Consider the following 21,501-nt stretch of genomic DNA (forward strand, 5'->3'; position numbering starts at 1 on the left):
GTCCTTAAGGCTGAAATCCCCAAGCTGTATATGGTGAGGTGGTGGGATTACATGCTGTAAATAAACTGGACTGGTGATTGCTGAGCCCCAGGGTCTCTGAGAGACTCAGAGGAATAGAGAAGAGGCAGGAGCAAATGGGGCCCTGCTACATCTCAGTGCTTTGAGCATTGGCCTGCTAAACCCAGGGTCGTGAGTTCAATCCTTGAGGGGGCCAGTTAGGGATCTGGGGCAAAAATCTGTCTGGGGATTGGTCCTGCTTTGAGCAGGGGGTTGGACTAGATGACCTCCTGAGGTCCCTTCCAACCCTGATATTCTAGGATCATTTAAAAATCTAGAAAACCTGACTTATGAGGAAAGGTTAAAAAAAAAAAAAAAAAAACTTGGCATTTTTAGTCTTGAGAAAAGAATACTGAGAGGGAACCTGAAAAGAATCTTCTAATTTATGAAAGGCCTGTTATAAAGAGAACAGTGATCAAATGTTTTTCATGTCCACTGAAGGTAGGACAAAAAGTAATGGGCTTAATCTGCAGCACAGGAGATTTAGGTTAGCTCAGGGGTAGGCAACCTTTCAGAAGTGGTGTGCCGAGTCTTCATTTATTCACTTTAATTTAAGGTTTCGCGTGCCGGTAATACATTTTAACGTTTTTTAGAAGGTCTCGCTCTATAAGTCTATATTATATAACTAAACTATTGTTGTATGTAAAGTAAACAAGGTTTTCAAAATGTTTAAGAAGCTTCATTTAAAATTAAATTAAAATGCTGATCTTATGCCGCCAGCCTGCTCAGCCCGCTTCCAGCCTGGGGTTCTGTTCAAACCACTGAGATGTAGCAGCGGGCTGAGCAGGGCCTGCGGCCGGGACACCGGCTGGCAAGGGGCCGGCAGACAGGACCCCAGACCTGGGGGGGAGGTTCAGGGGTCAGGGCAGAGGACAGTGGGGATGTGGGGGGGTTCAGGGCAGAAGGCTGGGTGTGTGGGGGGGTTCAGGGCAGAGGGCAGTGGGGATATGGGGGGTTCAGGGCAGAAGGCTGGGGGCGTGGGGGGTTCAGGGGTCAGGGAAAAGAGCTGGGGGTGTGTGGGGGTGCAGGGCAGAATGCTGGGGGTGTGTGGGGGTGCAGGGCAGAAAGCTGGGTGTGGGGGGGGTGCAGGGAAGAAAGCTGGGGTGCTTGGCTTGTGGGGGTGCTCCCAGCCCCCTGCCCTGAGCGGCTCATAGCAGGGGGCTGGAAGGGATATGCCCTGTTCCACCCCCTTCCCCAAGGCAGGGGGCTGGAATAGATGACCTATTAAGGTCCCTTCCAGCCCTACTTTCTAATAGTCTATCTTAACACAGTAGCCACCACTCTCAGAGTTTCATGGAAGTCTGAGTAAAGAACATCTGATTTTTCAGCTCAGTGTTGTAGTTCTTTTTGGATTTATGATTATCTTGATTCAGAGCTCAGAATTCCCCCTTTCTGAAAGAGGAACTAGAACGTATTGAAGGAGATGAAAATCTGTGGTGATTTCTGGCTTTTTTTCCTGATTTTATTTTTCAGTCTTCTTGGTTCTCTTGTCCGTGTGGGGGAATGGAAGAGAGAGAGAGAGAGAGAGAGAAGATGAAGACAGAGGGTGGTGACTGGTAATTTCCAGGATTGACTTTTCTCATCTGTTATTCCCTTTTGGATTTTTCCTGCAAGGGAGGAGGAGGATGATACACTCATCACAATGTGACTTAATTGAAGAGGAAATGAAAGGGAACATCTTTAAAAGACCTCTTTAGATTTTTCTTCAGAAGGAGTCAGAGTTGCCAAGTAACACAATTAACCCTCTTAAGAAGCTGGGATAGGACTCATGTTCTTTTTCCTTTATAGTTGGACTTCATCTGTAGGTTCAGGGAGATATCTGTAGGTTCAGGGAGATTTCTAGACCTCCATCCTGTGAGTCCATGACTGGCAAGGACAGTCTGGTTTTTTCAGAGTTCCAAGAAGGACTGATCCATCCTTTTTAAGATGTCTCTAAGTGTGTCTTAGCTGATGCCAGGAATGTTAACAAGATGTTCAGGCTCAAATCTTTCCCCCAGAAGAACAAGGAGCAATCATGGAAGAGCTCACCTTCTTTGGCTCTTGTAATAATCTGGTGTTCTTTTGTCCTTTGAGGGGAAGGTGGTTTTCTTTTCTTTTTTGGGGGGAGAGGGAGAAAGAGGGGTTTGAGGACACCATCTAGAGCAGGTGGCTACTTTCAGAGTTACACTCTATACCAGAGTAACTTGTAGGACTAACAGTTTAACGTGTGAGTTTCTCACCATCTTGAATATAAAGGGATAAAAGTAGAAGACTTATGTTGGGATGGTGCCAAACTGGTGTGGCCATACTGAATGAATGGTGTGAGCATAACTTGACATGACTTAAACATGGCTGAAGAGCTGCAGAGGATCCTGGGAGCAGGGTTCCCTTTAAGCAGAAGCAGATTTGATAAAGGATTTGGCAAAGTCTGTGTGCAATCAATATTGAACCTATTGGTCTGCAAATATGGGCCCATGCAAAAGTAACTATCCCATGTATAAAGTTCCAGCTTGGAGCACAGGTCGACCTGGTTATTGTAACCTTACAGTGAGTCAGAGTGAATGATTGATGAGTGAGTAAAGTGGGGTGAGCTTCGTTCGGTACAACCCCCCTTGCTCCTTCTAAAATACTAAGAAGATAAAATTAATAACCACATCCACACTGGGCATGCTTTTAAGACATGTGACTCCTTTGAGGAAAAAGAGTATAAGAATCAAGCAAAGTAAATTACTGTGACTGGGATTCCTTAATTGATGCTTGAAGAAGCAATGCTGTTAGGCAGAGTAGCCAAAACTCTGCTCTGTGGGCTCGAGTAGGACTGTGAACTAGAGGAGTCTCAAGGGAATCCGAGACAGACCAGAGGGCTGAGAAGAACAGACTTGGAGGGAAAAAGCCATCTATAAAACTGTTAACCACCTTCTCTGTTTGCCAAGCAGGAACTGCATGAGGCTAGCACAAAGCCTGTTTGTGTATGTTTGTAAAAGAGAGACTCGTTAAGAGGAATGTATAGGTCTTAATGTCTAACATAGGAGTTATGTGCTTGATATAACCCTTTACCACTTGTGTAATTCCTTCTCAATAAACTGCTGTGTATTGAAGATAATTGCTGTGGACATTTTTCACTGGTCTGACAGTAATCCGCTCCACTGGAAGCTAGTACAGATGCATTTCAGGGGAAGTAGCGCCCCCTGTTGTCAACAACCTACAAATTCAAGTCCACAGAAATAGTAAAGGAAATAACAGCATGTAATGTAATTTCTATGTTCATACTTTTTTGGGGGGGAAAAACAAACCAACCCCATTTTTTTTATTTTCTAATGTAGACAGCAAGTTTTTTTTTTTAAATGTTTTTTTAAACAGTTCTGAGTTTTGAACAGCGGCATCCAATCATACTGCTCTACTTATCCAACATTTTACAATTAAAGATTATGATAATTTTTATGAGCAAAATACATCACATTTTTAATTAACCTTTATTTATTGCTCCAACTACTGCTTTGCAGCAAAGTAACATTACCTTTATATGGAGGCATAAATCCTTTATCAGAGTTCGGCTGGCAACTGTTCGAACATTAGAAACTACAGGAGTAGCTGGTAGAGATTCTGGTAGTAACTGCACTGGATCATTAGCTACCACTTCAATTATAATCTTAAGAAAGTAAGAGGAACACAGTTAACTGAAATTTCATCTACAATATGTAGGCTGCCCAACAATACTGAAACAAATACAATGTATAAGCTAAAATATGTTCTTAAAACGTAATCAACAACTCAAAGGGCCATAACGAGTTTTACTAGTTTACAAATTACGCAGTTTATAAAAATGTTATATTTTAACAGAAACAGTGAGGCGGCATTTATGAAGGAACAACAGAACAAAATGAAAAAAGTCTATTCAGCAGATGTCTGCCTACTTAAAAGGCCAATAAAAACATGATTTGATAATCAACTGTTCAAGGTCTGATATTACCAAAAATAAAGTTATGGATTTTGTAAATTAGCCAATTGTAATAGTAATTCAAATGTTTTTATTAAAATCAGTCATCTTTCATTTACTGTAAAGAATTTTACATACTTTCTTTCCTACTATATATACACCTAACTATATATAATTCATCACAGAAGCAAACCTGTTCACTGCTGAGTATATTTGTCTTATCAATCGCAAAAGCAAACTGGATGCTGTAAGTTCCCACTCTCTCTGGAACCATTTTATCCCTAAGTTAATTAAAAAAAATAGTGATCTTAATTACAAATAAGGTCAGCAAATCAAATCTTTATCTATTCCTGTTAACCACTTACTACAAAGTGATGGGGTACTTTACTTTCCATAAGATTCTGTCCATTCTTTACCCAACTTTATGAACAACACCTGTGATAACCTGTCTGAGGAAGACTCTCTGTGGAGTTTATGAAATTCTCTTCTTTTATACAAGATGGAATGATGAATGCTAAAAGGTACTTCTCCCCCCCCCCCCCCCCCCCCGACCCCACATGCATAACAACACTGAATTTCCTGGATTTTGTCAGCTTGCGTCACAACTATAATTTTATTCACATCATTTTAAACTACTTCATGGAAAGTTATCAGTTATATTTAATAATGGAATGGATGAACATTTTTTAAACTGGTTTGGATTACTTTATTTACTTTCATTTGGCTTAATTTCCTCTTTTTCTTCTGCCATTTTATAAGTAAAAAGCCCTGCTTCATATATCAGCAGGGGGTTGCTTCATATATCAGCAGGGGATGGGGCTAGTAGCAACTCCAACTCAGAAGACTGCACACACTTGAGCCAGAAATATGTCTTGTGTGTCTTGAAATGATTAGCATATTTCAGGAGCTATCGCACTGTAAACAAACAACAATAGGCTGCTGCTACTTAAAATGGCAACAGCAGTAGCAAGAAGATCAAGGAAGAGGGAATGGCAGTGGTCTGCCACAATCACAAGGGTCTGCCTGGGGTGGCACAAGAATGTGCCACTCTTTACTCACTGCTGAGCCTTGCAGCTCAATCTAGCCCACAGAGATATGATCAAGTGACAAAGGGAGAGGCTAAATCTTACTCCTGCACACTAGTGTCACAATATGGCTCTCTGGGATTAGCCTCTCCACTAGTTTACAGAATTGGTCTGTCTCCTCTCTGCAGTGAATCTGTGGGTAATCCAAACTATTTAGCAATCTGTCAGCCTGATCATAACTCCTTCCTGTACTATTTAGATGAATTGTCTCAAAAGCACTGGAATAATATATAAGGAAACTTATGTTTACAAAAAACCCTAACTTTCATCGAACACCTAATACGATTCTTTCAACTTCAATAGAAATCCAAATTCAATTATTAAATTTACAATTTATAAAAGTGGATGGTTTGGACTTGTGTAGAACTTAATCACAGAAAGAAGATAAACAGGAAATAAAAATTTCCATTCTGCCTCATATCACTAGTCTGCAGTATGCGAAGAATGAGAAATATCAGAATCAAAATTGAGGGAAAGTTAGAACAGGTATTTGGCCTAACAGGGGTACCACTTACAGCACATGGAAGATTGTCTAGTTTGTTGCACCTCAAGAACATGGACTATAATGACACATTGCTACTAACAAATCCGATCAGGAGATGCAAGTAGTCTCTACTCATGATTTGGACACTGGTACAATGATCTATGATGCCCTCTTGAATTGACTGATTTGAAGCCTTGTATGCTTCCACTATGCAATGTTTTAGCTATCTTGCTAATGATTATTTGGATGCTGTCTCCTCTTCATTTCACAGGAAAATAAATAAGATTTCCTGGAATACTTAATTTCAAGTAGATTCTTAGTGATCTGCACGTCTAGAACGTGCCACAATGTTTTTATTGTACCTTGGGGATGGACAAAAGGATGGTAGGATTATTTCTTGAGATGTGTAGAAAAACAACATTTATTTTGTTGAGAGAAGTCAGGAGCACTATGAAGAATGGAGAAAGAAAATATTTGAGTGCAACATGGACGCACTGAGAGACATCTCCAGAACCTTTGTCCAATACTGACTCTTTCATGAGCAATTAAAATGAGTGAGACACTCTTTTGCCTTCCCCAGATGAACTTGCACGGAAGCACAGTCTGTGTCAATGTGGGGTTTGGTAGGATGGAAAAGAATGAGGAAGAAGAGGGCTGCCTAGTTCTCCCTCTGAAGCCTCTGCTCCTGGGGGCAAATTCTCTTGAGTTTACAGTAACTCCTCACTTAAACTCGTCCTGGTGAACGTTGTTACGTCGCTGATCTATTAGAGAACATGCTTGTTTAAAGTTGCACAATGCTCCCTTACAACGTTGTTTGGCAGCCGCCTGCTTTGTCCACTGGTTGCAGAAAGAGCAGCCTGTTGGAGCTAGCTGGTGGGGGCTTGGAACCAGGGTGGACCGGCAGCCCCCCTATCAGCTTCCCTAAGTTCCCTGTGTGGCATCCACCCAGCAGGCTATCAATTGCAGAGCAGCTCAGCTGTCCCTCCCCCGACTGCCGTGTGCTGCTCCTGCCCTCTGCCTTGGAGCTCCTCCCAGGAGCCTCCTGCTTGCTGTGCGGGGAGGAGGGGGGGCAGAGAGAGAGAAGAGGGGTGCTAATGTCAGGGTGTTCCCCTCCACACACTCCTGTACCCCCATCTCCAGTTCCTTATCTCCACTGGGAGGGAGGGGGACGTGGCGCACACTACAGGGGTCAGGACTGAGGGAGCTTGCTGGCAGCAGCTGCTGTCTCAATTTGCTAATTTACTTAAAAAGGCAATGTACTTAGAGCGGGGTCAGCATACTTAAAGGGGCAATGTGCGTCTCTCTCACACAGGGTGTGTGTCTCTGTCTCTCTCTGCCATGCTGTCTCCCCTTCCTCCATAGCCTTGTAGAGTGTGAGGCTACATTAACAACGTGGGTTCAGCCGAGTGTTAGTTCATCATTTAGCAGTAAGGCATTCCCTGGGAAATATCCCACCCTCTGACTTCGCCACCTCAACCAAGCTTCACAATCATCATTGCTGTGTACAGTATTAAATTGTTTGTTTAAAACTTATACTGTGTGTATATATGTGTGTGTGTGCGCGCGCATATATATATATATATAAGATAAAATATAGTCTTTTGTCTGAAGAAAAAAATTTCCCTGGAACCTAACTCCCCCTATTTACATTAATTCTTATGGGGAAATTGGATTTCCTTAACGTCGTTTTGCTTAAAGTAGCATTTTTCAGGAACATAACTACAACGTTAAGCGAGGAGTTACTGTATTTGGTTTTGGTAGGAAGAAAAGAACTGCTTGGATCTGTAATCTGCTGTATAGTCTAATTCTGATACTTAGTAGTGTTTAGAAGCAAGATTTTAGGGTTTGGGTTTTGTTTTGTTGTCAGCTACTACTAAGTATACCAAATTTAGATAGAGTGTCAGAATTGTTATTGACACCTTAGTGTCTGTTTCTGCCCTAAACCTCAGTTACTATAGAAGAATCTAAGGCCACAGAGGTACATTTTCTTTATCAAAAGACAAAAAAATTATTCTAGTTAAAAAGATCAGTTTTTTTCAGATCACCACATTTGGCCATTCTGGCTCTTGCAAAGTATATCTGTATGGCTGTTGAAGAAGCTTTGAAATCCTTGTAAGAGATACCCTCCATCATTTTATCTATGGTATCTTTGGGAAAAGAAGAGTCTCTCCACAAAGGAGTAACCATGTCTTCTGTTAGTGAGGCTACTGCTTCATCAATCTTGGGTATCTGAGTTAGGGAGACTTTTAGTCCCTGGTAGTTGTAAAACTTCATCATAAACCCTCTTTGTTTTATCTGCAAGTTCTCATTCAGATCTTATGATAATCTCAAAGGAGAAGGACTTTGCCTTAGTGTTAGGTCCTTTTTCCTCCATGTTACCAGGCTTCATATCAAGAATATCAAAGAACCTCTCTTGAGAATCTGATTCTGGCTTGTCATGGTCAGACACAGTTTGCTTTCTTCAAGGGCAGAGCTGCTGGGAGAGGTTGAATAACCATTTTTGGACTTACAACTTTTAGGCTTCTTAGCCTTTTGTTCTTTTCATTTCTTTGTGAACAACCACCACCGGAGTGATCATGCACACTTCGGAGGTGCTTCTGTTAACTGCATTTAGGTGGAAAGACGCTTGTGTGGAAAGGTCATCCAAGTAGGGGCAACATGAAGGATACCGTTAGTTGTGGGAAGAGCCCACTACAGGATCCTGGCACTCTGACAAGATTCCTATTTGCTTCCCCAGACTTCTTTGCACCTATTTAAGTTACTTTTGGAGCACTCCTGAGGTACCTGCTTTTTGCATGACACTTGCCCACTTGATAAAATCTGCTCCAGAAAAAGGGAGCACTTTCTGCTGCTGTCTGTTCCTGCCATTATAGGTAGGACATCTGTGAGACAAAGAAAAAATGTGGGCGAGCTGACAGGTTGCTAACTGTGGTTCTACTGCAGAGAAAGGAGATAACCCAGTACTGTGAACTAATGGGTAACTTATGAGGCAGAAAATAGAGCATCTCTGCCACTGATTGGTGACAGAGAAGAAGGCATAAGTTAAATTATCCTTTTCCTTCACCCCAGATAAATGGCAAATTACAGACAGGGAATGTGGCCTCAAAATGAGGGATGCATTACCCCACAACCATCTCTAAATATGTTGACAAAGTATATGTAACACGTTCACATTGATCTCAAAAGAACAGGGTTTATTTTTTGTGAAGGACTCCATTCCATATGCATTATATCATACCAATACATTAGAATATACACCAGTTTCTCTTCAATGATGTTGAAATTAAAGCATTTCTCCAACAGCTATATTGTTAATGCGTACTCTATTACGAACTTTAATTATAAAATGAGTTTGCTCAAACCTGAAGTAAAAGAAGCCCTCATCCTTGCCATCCTTGACTTTACTACAGCCAAGAGTTGTAACCTGAAAAGAACAGGTTTTAAAAAGGTAAATGTAACACACAAATTTTTTTAAAGCACTTCATATGTAACATGCTATCAAGTCTTACTAAACATTAGGAATGTAAAAGTTTAACCGGTTAACTGATAAGTTTGATGCTCATCGGTTACAGTTCTACTGTCTCCCCAAGCACCCGAGGTCCCAGCTGCTGGCCCGCAGGGCTGGCACGGGGACACCAGTGGCGGCGGAGATCCCTGGGCACAGGGCCGGCAGCGGAGATCCCCCCTAGTTCTCCGGTAAAACGTTTAACCAATAGAATTTCAATCAGTTACATGGGTAGGGTTTTTACATGCTATTTACATCCCTACTAAACATCAGTTAAAAATTGTATGTTTGTTATAAAATTTAAAAGCTGTTTCCATTAAACAAGTTTTTTAAATTAAGAAAACTGAACATAGCAGTTTTCTGAAAGAACTTGTAATTTAGACGCTATTTTGGTATTCTCAGTTCCGGCATAATAGAGATGAGTGAACTAATCGATATGTGAATGCAGCACTGTTCCTTAGTATGCTAAGGAAAATTACCAAAGAGTTGTGGAAATATCCCTTCTGTTCAGCCTTCAGAAGAAAAACGTTTTGTACAAAGAACCACAGCCTATCTTCACTTCCAAGCACAAGAACAGCTAACGTTGCAATCAACCAAACAGAAGCTTAAAGCATATGATGAAAAAAAACTGCAATAAAATTTCTCTTACTGTAAATTGCTTCGGATTGATGGAGGAGCTCTGCTTACTGGCACATGCACAGAGCAGCTTGATGCCCCCCCAGCTCTTCCTTCCCCAGCTGGAAAGATTCCTGCTGAGGGGTGGTAGTTTAGTGGCATGGGCTGGGAGGCACCTTCAAAGTTTTGTGAATAATACTGGAAAAGCTTAGGGTACAATTCTTGCCCCAGTGAAGGCAAGGAAAGCTTTTCATTGACCAAAGTGGGGGCAGGATTTCATGTCTAATACACATACATGAATTGTATAAAAAAATCCCATATAAACAGGATGGAAGGAGGAAATTCTGGATTGGTGGATGCCCTCTTAAGAGATGACCAATTTATAGACTTGTCCCACTCTCCAGAACATCTATGCTAATCCAGACAACTCTGATGTATCATTTGTAGATAACACACTAAAACGGAATCGCAGCTAAAAGCTGCAAACAAGTGTTATCTCTAGTAATGGTGTAGATACGTGCTTTCCAAGTTTCAGTGCAACATGTCCTGCTTCTCTTTGCCCATAAGGTCAACAAAGATCTGATGGAGTGTGAATCTGTAATGCCAAAAGGCAAAATGTCTGTTTGGAGATTATTTTTATAGTTATTTTAACTCAGTGACAAATATAGGCTTTGGAAATTAAATCTTCAAACAAAGAGCATCAGATTGGCAAAAGCTAATACTTCACAACTCTTCTGACATCCTTATGGAGTGCAAAGAGACTCCTTTGGTTTTTAAGGTTTGGAGAATGGTGGTGGCTTTTTACAGCAATATATTCATACTTCTTGTCTTAAGTACAGTAGAACCTGAAGTAAAACTTCAGTTATGTACACACTTACTTCAAAACAGTAGCTTTCCTTACTATTTAGAAAATTAATAGCAGAATTCTGTAATGATACTCTCATATTACTATATTTCATTATTTTAAAAATACATTTCGTAGTACACACACTATTGCATTATCATATATTAAACAATTGTCAAAATACATGAAAGGTACATTGTAATGCATTACACTTCTAGTATGCTCCTTTACTTTTCTTGGTAATTCACAAACTTCACTGCTGTAATTTGTAACAGGTCTCCCCCGAGTGTAAATTAGTGAGCTTCTGCTGAATAGCAACAACATTCCCAATGTTGAAGTATTGCACTTTTACCAGACAGACAGCTTAGTTTGTTTAAAGTAATAGGGACAGCAGCTGGCGTGGATATAATTTTACTGAATGTACAAGAAATGTAACACTTAATAGCTGCAATCCAGAAAAAGACATTTCTCTAAACAAAGCACACAGAATTCCCTTCTGTAGAAAATGTTGTTTGTGTCATATTCACAGGACCAACACGTGTTATAACATTTTCCAATTACTCACATTAGCTGGTACTCTGTTTCCACTGCTCTGTCCTTCCCACATTTTCATAGAAACACGTCCTGGATTAATATTTTTAATAATGTTGCTATCTTCAGAAATTACACTAACCATAAAATCTGCATAAATAAATAAAAACGTTATTTTTCAAGACTCAGTTTTACATTCAGAAACTCACGTCTAACCTCTTCAAGAATAATACATGTAAAAAATTACTGTCCTCCTTCATCACTCCCCCCCCCCAATTTTTCCTAGTCAGACCACAAAATTGAGAAAGAAAGAGTGTTAGGCAATGTTTAAATTGTGGCAGTGCAAACTAATTGTCCTTTAAAACAGAACACTGGAGAGAAAAAGTTTCATTTTAGATAAACACAAAATGCTGTATTAGCATAATATATTTGTTAGGAGGCATCCAAGAATATTTCACAATTAATCTAAACACATATTTAAGAGCACTTTATGCTATGCTACACAAACATGAGCTACAAAATAATAAGGGCTAAATATTATCCCATTGACCCAATTATATCAGGGTACAAAATATATCGGAAGGACAGAACAGGTCATGCTGGTGGGGGAATGTCACTATACGTGAAAGAAAGCGTAGAATCAAATGAAGTAGAAATCGTAAATGAATCAAACTGTATCATAGAATCTCTATGGATATAAATTCCATGCTCTAATAATAAGAATATAGTGGTAGAGATATATTACTAACCACCTGACCAGGATGGTGATAGTGACTGCGAAATGCTCAGGGAGATTAGAGAGGCTATTAAAATAAAAAAACTCAATAATAATAATGGGGGATTTCAATTATCCCCATACTGACTGGGTACATGTCACCTCAGGGCGGGATGCAGAGATTCTTGACACCTTAAATGACTGCTTCTTGGAGCAGCTGGTCCTGGAATCCACCAGAGGAGAGGCAATTCTTGATTTAGTCCTAAGTGGATCACAGGATCAGGTCCAAGAGGTGAATATAGCTGGACCGCTTGGTAATAGTGACCATCATATAATTAAATTTAACATCCCTGTGGCGGGGAATACTCCACAGCGGCCCAACACTGTAGCATTTAAATTTCAGAAAGGGGAACTACACAAAAATGAGGAGGTTAGTTAAACAGAAATTAAAGGGTACAGTGCCAAAAGTGAAATCTCTGCAAGCTGCGTGGAAACTTTTTAAAGACACCATAATAGAGGCTCAACTTAAATGTTGAAAATTAAATTAAAAAACATAGTAAGAGAACCAAAATAGAGCCTCCGTGGCTAAACAACAAAGTAAAAGAAGCAGCGAGAGGCAAAAAGGCATCTTTTAAAAAGTGGACGTTAAATCCTAGTGAGGAAAACAGAAAGGAGCATAAACACTGGCAAATTAAGTGTACAAATACAATTAGGAAGGCCAAAAAAGAATTGGAGGAACAGTTAGCCAAAGACTCAAAAAGTAATAGCAAATTTTTTTTAAGTACATCAGAAGCAGGAAGCCTGCTAAACCACCCGTGGGGCCACTGGATGATTGAAGTGCTAAAGGAGCACTCAAGGACAATAAGACCATTGTGGAGAAACTAAATTAATTCTTTGCATCAGTCTTCATGGCTGAGGATGTGAGGGAGATTCCCAAACCCGAGACATCTTTTTAGGTGAAGGATCTTAGGAACTGTCCCAGACTGAGGTATCAGAGGTGGTTTTGGAACAAATTGATAAATTAAACAGCAATAAGTCACCAGGACCAGATGGTATTCACCCAAGTGTTCTGAAGGAACTCAAATGTGAAATTGCAGAACTACTAACAGTAGTCTGTAACTTATCATTTAACTCAGCTTCTGTACCACATGACTGGAGGATAGCTAATGTGATGCCAATTTTTAAAAGGGCTCCAGAGGTGATCCCAGCAATTACAGGCCTGTAAGCCTGATTTCAGTACCGGGCAAACTGGTTGAAACTATAATAAAGAACAATATTGTCAGACACATAGATGAACATAATTTGTTGAGGAAGAGTCAACATGATTATAGTAAAGGGAAATCATTCCTCACCAATCTACTAGAATAGGGGATCAACAAGCATGTGGACCAAGAGGATCCAGTGGATATAGTGTACTTAGATTTTCAGAAAGCCTTTTACACGGTCCCTCACCAAAGGCTCTTACACAAAGTAAGCTGCCATGGAATAAGAGGGAAGGTGCACTTAAGGATTGGTAACTGGTTAAAAGATAGGAAACAAAGGGTAGATATGAATGGTCAGTTTTCAGAATGGAGAGAGATAAATAGTGGTGTCCCCCAGGAGTCCATTCTGGGACCAGTCCTATTCAACATATTCATAAATGATCTGGACAAAGCGGTAAACAGTGAAGTGGCAAAATTTGCAGATGATACAAAAATACTTAAGATAGTTAAGACCCAGGCAGACTGTGAAGAGCTACAAAAGGCTCTCTCAAAACTGGGCAACAAAATGGCAGATGAAATTTAATGTTGATAAATCCAAAGTAATGCACATTGGAAAGCATAATCTCAACTATACATATAAAATGATGGGGTTTAGATTAGCTGTTACCATTCAAGAAAGAGATCTTGGAGTCATTGTGGATAGTTCTCTGAAAACATCCACTCAATGTGCAGGGGAAGTCAAAAAAGCAAACTGAATGCTGCGAATAATTAAGAAAGAGATAGATAATAGGACATGTTGCCTCTATTCATTGAATTCTGTGTGCAGATATGGTTGGCCCACCGCAAAAAAGATATATTGGAATTGGAAAAGGTTCAGAAAAGGGCACAAAAATTATTAGGGGTATGGAACGGCTTCCGTATGAGGAGAGACTAATAAGACTGGGACTTTTCAGCTTGGAAAAGAGACGGCTAAGGGGAGATATGATGGAGGTCTATAAAATCATGACCGGTGTAGAAAAAGTAGATAAGGAAGTGTTGTTTACTACTTCTCATAACACAAGAACTAAGGGTCACTAAATGAAATTAACAGGCAGCGGGTTTAAAACAAATAAAAGGAAGTATTTCTTCACACAGCGCACAGTCAACCAGTGGAACTCCTTGCCAGAGGATGTTGTGAAGGCCAAGACCATAACAGGGTTCAAAAAAGAACTAGATAAATTCATGGAGGATAGCTATTAGCCAGGAAGGGCAGGAATGGTGTCCCTAGCCTGTTTGCCAGAAGCTGGGAATGAGCAATGGGGGATGGATCACTTGATGATTACCTTATTCCCTCTGGGGCACCCGGCACTGGCCACTGTCGGAAGACAAGATATTGGGCTCGATGGACCTTTGGTCTGACCCAGTAGGGCCATTCTTATGTTCTTATGACCTCCAGTGGCAGTAGAATTTGAACTATAGCAAGTGTATTGATACTTCAGCACAGTAGTACAACTTTAACCCTTTCAATCTGAATACCAAAGGATTTAAACATTATAAAATGCTGGAATATGGGGGCTTGAAAGCCTCTTTTTTCAATGGTTGACTAGGCACAGAAGCTGCTGCTAACATGTAACATTCAGGGATACACTGTTTTACCCAGCTAGAAATAGTTTAAGAAGATGCATGATAATCCTAATGATTTTTAGACTTTATTTTTATTGTTTTATATAAAATATACAGACATAATGAAACAAAACATATAAACACATGCACAAGATGGAAACAGAATCATAGGACCTCGAGAGGTCAACTAGTCCAGTCCCCTGCACTTATGGCAGGGCTATGTATTATCTAGACCATTCCTGACAGGTCTAACCTGCTCTTAAAAATTTCTGATGATGGAGATTCCACAACCTCCCTAGGCAATTTATAGCATATAAATAACAAAATTCAACTTTAATTATTCACAAAACCTAGAAACAAAACAGAACAACCCCCTGAACCCATAGAGGTCACATAGGGCATCAACTATTAAAGTGACTGAACAGATAAGTGAGAACATAACCCGTGAGTATCAGGGACTAATATATACTAAACTACAAAGTATGCAATAATTTCACATGCGACTAGACAGCCTCATATTTTATCAAATGTTTCTATTAGACAGCCATTTTTTTCCCATTAAAACTTTGTAGAGAGCTCAATAAGCCAGTGTGTGTATGAGGGAGGAATTGCAGATTTCCAGTTTCTCAAAATAAGTTCTATTGTGGCCACTATATCCAGTTAACATTAAGAAATGGATTGCATTAACTAATAGTTACTGCAATCCATTTCTTAATGTTAACTGGTAATACCAACTCATTCAGCACCCTTAACACAAACAAATTTGGAGAAGGAAAGATAGCGACACTAAGTTTTTGAGAGAGTACTAAATGTGGCTTTCCAGAACACATGCATTTTTTGACACATATAGAGGTAACAAGCCTTGTGGATAGAGGAAGCGGTAGATATGGTATATCTTGACTTTAGTAAAGCTTTTGATACCTCGCATGACCTTCTCATAAACAAACTAGGGAAATGCAACCTAGATGGAGCTACTATAAGGTGGGTGCAAAACTGGTTGGAAAACTGTTCAGAGAAGAGTTATCAGTGGTTCCCAGTCATGCTGGAAAGGCATATCAAGTGGGGTCCCGCAGGGATCAGTTCTGGGTCCGGTTCTATTCAATATCTTCATCAAGATTTAGATAATTGCATACTTATAAAGTTTGCGACCGATACCAAGCTGGGAAGGGTTGAAAGTGCTTTGGAGGATAGGCGCGCACACACCTAGAATGGAATTGACATGGGCAAGCACTCAAAGAAGAACTATTCTTTATTGGGTAGCCTCTATTGCTGCTGGTCGATTCGCTGCTTTCAGTAGGCAGTCATCCAGATATGGAAATATCATGATTCCTCTCTTGCGGAGGTGTGCAGCGACTACCGCGAGTACCTCTGAGAAGACTTGGGGAGCAGTGGACAGACAGAAGGGCAGGATCCTGTATTGAAAGTGATCTGGTCCGAGAGTGAATTGGAGAAACCTCCGATGTGATGGGTGAATCGTTATGTGGAAGTATGCATCCTGGAGGCCGAGGGCCGAGCCAGCCCCCCCTTCTAATGCTGGGATAATTGTTGCCAGAGTCACCATCCTGAAGTGTTGGTTTCTGACAAATCTGTTGAGCTGCCGGAGAACGAATATGGGACTCCATCCTCCTGTTTTATTCTGTGTGAGGAAGTAGTTTGAGTAGAAACCCATCCCTCTGTATTTTATTGGTACCAGTTCTACTGCTCCAAGCTGGATGAAGTGGATTACCTCCTGACGCAATAGATCTTCGTGAGTGGCGTCCCTGAAGAGGGATGGGGAGGGAGTCTAGGGCAGCTTGCAGTGCTGTCCTGCCGGCTGGAGAGATTTCTCCATGAGCAGCAGTTTAAGCCGCAAGTCTTTAGCTTTTGTGGTCTGGGCTGTCAGTTTGTGACAATGTGGGCACTTTTGAGGCATGTGTGCTTCGCCTAATCCACAAATACACTGAGAATGTCCATCTGAAAGCAGTATTAAAAGCCTGCAGGTGAGGCAGCGCTTACAGCCCGGTGAGCTGGGCATGCTCCTGAGGGGAGTATTTCCCCTCCCCCATGAGAGGAGAACTAAACACTATCTGCCAGTTAAATGAAATCACAACTTCTACTGAGGGAAAGAAATAAACTTTTTTTTTTAAATGAGAAAAAGAAATGGGGAGAAAAACAGGGAAGACAAATTATCTATTCGAAGTAGAACTAATGGAAAAGGGGTAAATTACTAAGCTCTGAGGTGCTGCTGAATGCTCTGACTCAAGCCAAAGGTGGCAGAGACGGAACTGAGGGAGGGTTGGTGCACAGCACTAGTTAACCACCTGCGGCAGTGCAAGACAGGGACTGCGCAAGTGCGACTCAATAAGGCACTGCTCCCACAAATCTCCAATTACAAGTGCAGGTGTGCTGAAACACCTAAAGTAGAGCACCCACAGGGAGAAGAAGGTCTCCTTCTGTTGCTCTTAAGGACCTCCTGTCAAATGAAACCACTTTTTAGCTTGCTCCATATATCTAGCTCTACCATTCTCGGGGAGGAGAGAGGAAAGAGAGAAAGAAACTTGGTGATCTCATTTCAGGAAAGATCTTCCACCACCATCCCTTTTTAAAGAGTCTCCAAATTTTGTCCCAGGGAAGAAAAAAAAGTAGAAAAACTGCTCACTGCTGGCCCAAAGTTAAATTTTTGAACTCCAGGAAATGAAAATTAAGGGACAACTGGCTGGAGGCCAAATATCTGAAGAAGGATTATTTAGGATATGGCCTAGTGGAGAAGTCTGAGCTGCCTAAGGTATAGAGACTGAGGCACAATCTAAGTATCTGACTAGGAGAAAAGTAAGGGTCCAAAAAATCTGAACTTAACTCTTGGAATAAACTCTGGCAGAAGATAAAACCACCACTCTGTCTGGAAAGAACTGAAGAAAGGGAGTAGAATGAATCCAATAATTTTGCGTGCTCACCCTGCAAAGTGAAGTCACAGCAACGAAAAAGGGAAAATATGCCATAAATTCAAAGGCCTGGCTTGACATGAGTAACTGGACGTTGGGGTGGCCTCATTTCTGGATCAGCAGGCTAGAAACAGAATTCCTGTACCCATGCCCTACGTTTGAGCCTGATCAACTCAAGGGTAGTTTGACTGAATGCCAACCAAGAAACCTCAATGACATCTGAGCTGAGTTCTTGGGAACCAAGTAAATAAGGGCTCAGAGGCTACTAGGTGAATAAGGTCTCAGAAGCTACCCCAACATACCCATAACATTCAAAACCAATCACAGGTTTTGGGAACATAACAGCCATTTTCCACAAGAACAGCATTAAATATCCCTTCCCTGGATTAGATTAGAGATGAATACTTGGGAAAGTTCACTTTAAACACCTGTAGCAGGAACTGAAGGGCATGCTGGAGGGAATAGTTGCTTATACAAAGATGTTTCCTTTTCTCATCCCCCCCTGAGAGAAGCTATATTTAAGATCCCATAATATTTAACTGCAGTGGGTGATTGGCTCCTGGAGAGGCAGTCAGCAATGTGGGGGGAGAGGGGTCCTCCAACAGATTCTCTTTCAGATATCAAGTCTATTCAATTTCTCCAGGCTGTTAGTGCCAGGTACTTTGGATCAGAAAACTGGGTGGGGAAACAGGATCAAGAGAATACGTAGCTTCAATTGGTGCAAGACACGCACATTCATTACATCAGAAAAATCAGGACTTGGTGAAGCCATTACTGTGATAGTAAAATTATTTCCACCAGGCCCAGTCTGATTTTCCACCATCCTTGGTTAATCTGAGTAATAAAATGGAAACAGTTTCTTAGTTTTTTCTTTCCAACGGCAGGAGAATGAATCTGTCACAAGGATTTTGAGAGTGAAGTTCCTGGAGAACAACATGGGGAGTCTGGTTGTCTTGTGTGGCGCAAACCAATCAATGGTTAGAGTTCCACACTATGACAAATTTTATTGAGCATCTGCAGGCGTATACTGGGAATATGGGAGTTCTGCTCAGGCAGTGGATAGTAACATTCTTTGAATTTGAGGTAAATGACTGAAAAAAAGCAACGTGGATTTTTCTACCCAAGTGTCAAGGGAAGGGATTTCAGACAAGAGCTAGGTCTGAGAGTACCTCCCAGTTATACATATGCCACTGCAGTCAATTTGTCTAATAGTGGCTTTTAGGCAAGAAGGATAAGGTGGATAATGTGGAATGCCAGCACATTGATACTGGACTTCCTCTAAATAAGAGTCAGATCTCCTGCACTGCTGTTATCTGGGTGTGCTCTATCAGCTTGTGACATTCATGGTGATGCAAGAAGAGGAGTGTCAGGGCAAAAAATGAATCTCCTCCATGACCTGGGGGAGAAATGGTAGCAGAGGTGGGATTCCCAGTCTATAGAGCAACATCTTCAGAAAAGAGAAAAAGCCAGTGACTGAGAAAAACCCCTCAGAGTGGGCACAAATGGAACCAGTCCACAAGACCAATTCTGTATACACTGCAAAGAGGCCCACAAGTTGAAGGACTATTTCATTTAGATTTTTTTTTTTTTTTGGTAGAGGAAAAGAAAGTGGAGTAAGACTAAGAGGGGCATGATAACTAAGCCTTTGTCTACACTGACACTTTGTTGGCAAAACTTTTGTCATTCAGGGATGTTAAAAAAACACTATCCCGAAGGACAAAAGTTTTACAGATGAAAAGCACTGGTGTGAACAGCGCTTTGTCGACAAGAGCGGTCTCTTGCCGACAAAGCCGATTCCGCTCGTGGGGGTGTGTGTGTGTGGGTCTGTGTGGAAGTTTTTTGTCGGCAGGAGAACTCTCTCTTGCTGACAAACAACAGCTACACTGCGCGCCTTTTAGTGGCATGGCTTTTAGTGGCACAGACATAGTCTAAAGACATCTCTTCTCCTCCAGGCTTTTAGTAGACATCAGGCAAAAAGGGCAAAACTGGAACTTCTGTCAATCATTTCACATATTTGCCTCCTGTTTCTCAATAGGTGAAGCCAAAATGCTGATTGTAAAGGATTTTGCCAGTCAGGTATAATGGAATATCAGCTAAAAGGGATGTATGAAAATACTGATCACCATTGAAATAAATCTCACAAATTACTTTTTACAGACATCAAAAGCCATAATTTATTTGTATGGCTGGTTTCCAAAATTACAACAACAAAAAAAAAAAACCCAAACAAAAGCTAATTTAAATAGAACTACTCACCAGGGAAGGTACTTCCTGCTGCAAAAGAAGCATTTTTGTCATACTTAACATTCAAACACACTGGTTTCTCAGGGTCGGGCAGGACATTGAACTTGATTATAGGGCAATCTAACGTGTTCCTGTTGTATGAGGCTTTAAGCTGTAACGTATGCTCTCCCCTGAAACATACACCAATCATATAACAAACTGTTATAATGCAATAAGTTAATAGCAGTTTTTCAAAAAGATGTTTAAATGGATTTTCATAAAGGTACTTGTGACTTATTTGGCTTTCCGAGTTTACAATATTCTCCTCCCCACGCCCACTTTCTATCATTGATATAAAAATTATAGTAAAGGCAAAAACCTAGTATTAATGCAAGGTTAGAAATATCATGAGTCAAGAAATGTCTAACGTTTAAGATGTTCTCACATCTAACTATGCACTAATGACAGTTATTTGCATTTACTTTTGCTTTAATATTCCACCATTTTGACCAATTCTCAAACCCCCTTTTCAGGATCTGACTTGTAGGACAGTTTAGATCATTAGGACTGAACGGAGAGAGAACTATTTAAAAGGTCACCTGAGAGAAATGTGTTCAAAACCATTCCCAGTCCTTGCTAGCCAAGGTTCGAAGCTGAACACAAGCCTCACACCTAGCAACATACACTGAGACTATTAGACCATGGAGAGATCATTAACTTCATAATACAGAAATCTGAAGGTTTTTTTAATTTACAACACTACATTTTTAACTATAGCAAAAGACTCAAACATTTTTCTTCAAACTTAAAAAGTTATTTTTGTTCAAAATATCTTAAGTTAAAAATGCAAAAATATTAACTGATATAAAACACTGTAAGCATCAAAACAGAAAAGTATGTGTTTACAATGTCATCCTCACATATTTTTGTATAATATGGAGCTGTTTTGGCCCTTTGGAAAAATTATTACAAATAGCTTAGTTACTGAGTACAGTATTACAATTACTGGATCCACATATCTCCTCTGGGCCACCTGGTTGGCTTAGAAGTATTAAAAATTGTTATAGTTTATCTTGGGTTGAATGTCTCAAACCATGCTCCCTGTGTCACCAAAACTGGACCTATAAAAGGAAACAAGTTAGCCTCAGTCCCTTAGTTTCTGTCTGCTTATATGGAATGCAGGAGTCTTTAAAGAGAAGAAAAAAAATAACAGCAGCTAATTTGTGGTAGAAATATACTTGGAAAACTCTAGGCTACTTAACAGGACCTGTAACTATATTTCTTTTTCATTCCAATGCTCCTTAAAATTTCCACTCCAGGGCCTTCTCTAGACTGGGAAAAATATATTTGTTTAAAAAACATGTTAGCAAAAACATTTTAACAAATATTTTTAAATACCACTTGATACACCTCTAAAAACTAATGTTATTGACTTTAACACGTTAGTTGGGTATGGTCAACCCTAGGCAGTAACACATTTTTAAAGACGCTAAACCCCTATCTACATGCTACATGATGGTTAAAATGTGCATTTTTACAGATTTTTTCCACGTCTAAAAAAAATCCCGTAAACAAAAGCAGCAGCTTCTCTTGGCAGATGTATGGCGTAAGCTATTACATTCTGTAAAAAAAAAGTGTTTATGAAATGACTTTCTCAAAGCTGAACAATTAGCCTAGCCTATGCACCCAAACAGTAAGTTACTCCTCAGGGAATTCTGAGCCAAAAAATTAAAAATTCTGCACACAATATTTTAAAATTCTGCAAAATTCTGCATATTTTATTTGTCAAAATAACACAATA

The 21,501-nt window shown here is 40.4% G+C and overlaps 1 protein-coding gene across 2 annotated transcripts in view; it reads right to left on the reverse strand.

Moving 5' to 3' along the window:
• Positions 1-21,501, reverse strand: part of SMCHD1 (structural maintenance of chromosomes flexible hinge domain containing 1) — a 162,539-nt gene that overhangs the window by 31,409 nt on the left and 109,629 nt on the right. For both annotated transcript variants that reach the window (XM_034762716.1, XM_034762715.1), the window contains exons 32-36: positions 19,734-19,891; positions 11,072-11,187; positions 8,905-8,966; positions 4,167-4,254; positions 3,554-3,685 (exon numbers count right to left, since the gene is read on the reverse strand). In XM_034762716.1, the coding sequence (XP_034618607.1) occupies positions 3,554-3,685; positions 4,167-4,254; positions 8,905-8,966; positions 11,072-11,187; positions 19,734-19,891 (556 nt within the window). The remainder of the gene's footprint in view (positions 1-3,553; positions 3,686-4,166; positions 4,255-8,904; positions 8,967-11,071; positions 11,188-19,733; positions 19,892-21,501) is intronic.

The sequence above is a fragment of the Trachemys scripta genome, chromosome 2 (genome assembly GCF_013100865.1).
Source record: "Trachemys scripta elegans isolate TJP31775 chromosome 2, CAS_Tse_1.0, whole genome shotgun sequence".
Taxonomy (NCBI): Eukaryota; Metazoa; Chordata; order Testudines; family Emydidae; genus Trachemys; species Trachemys scripta.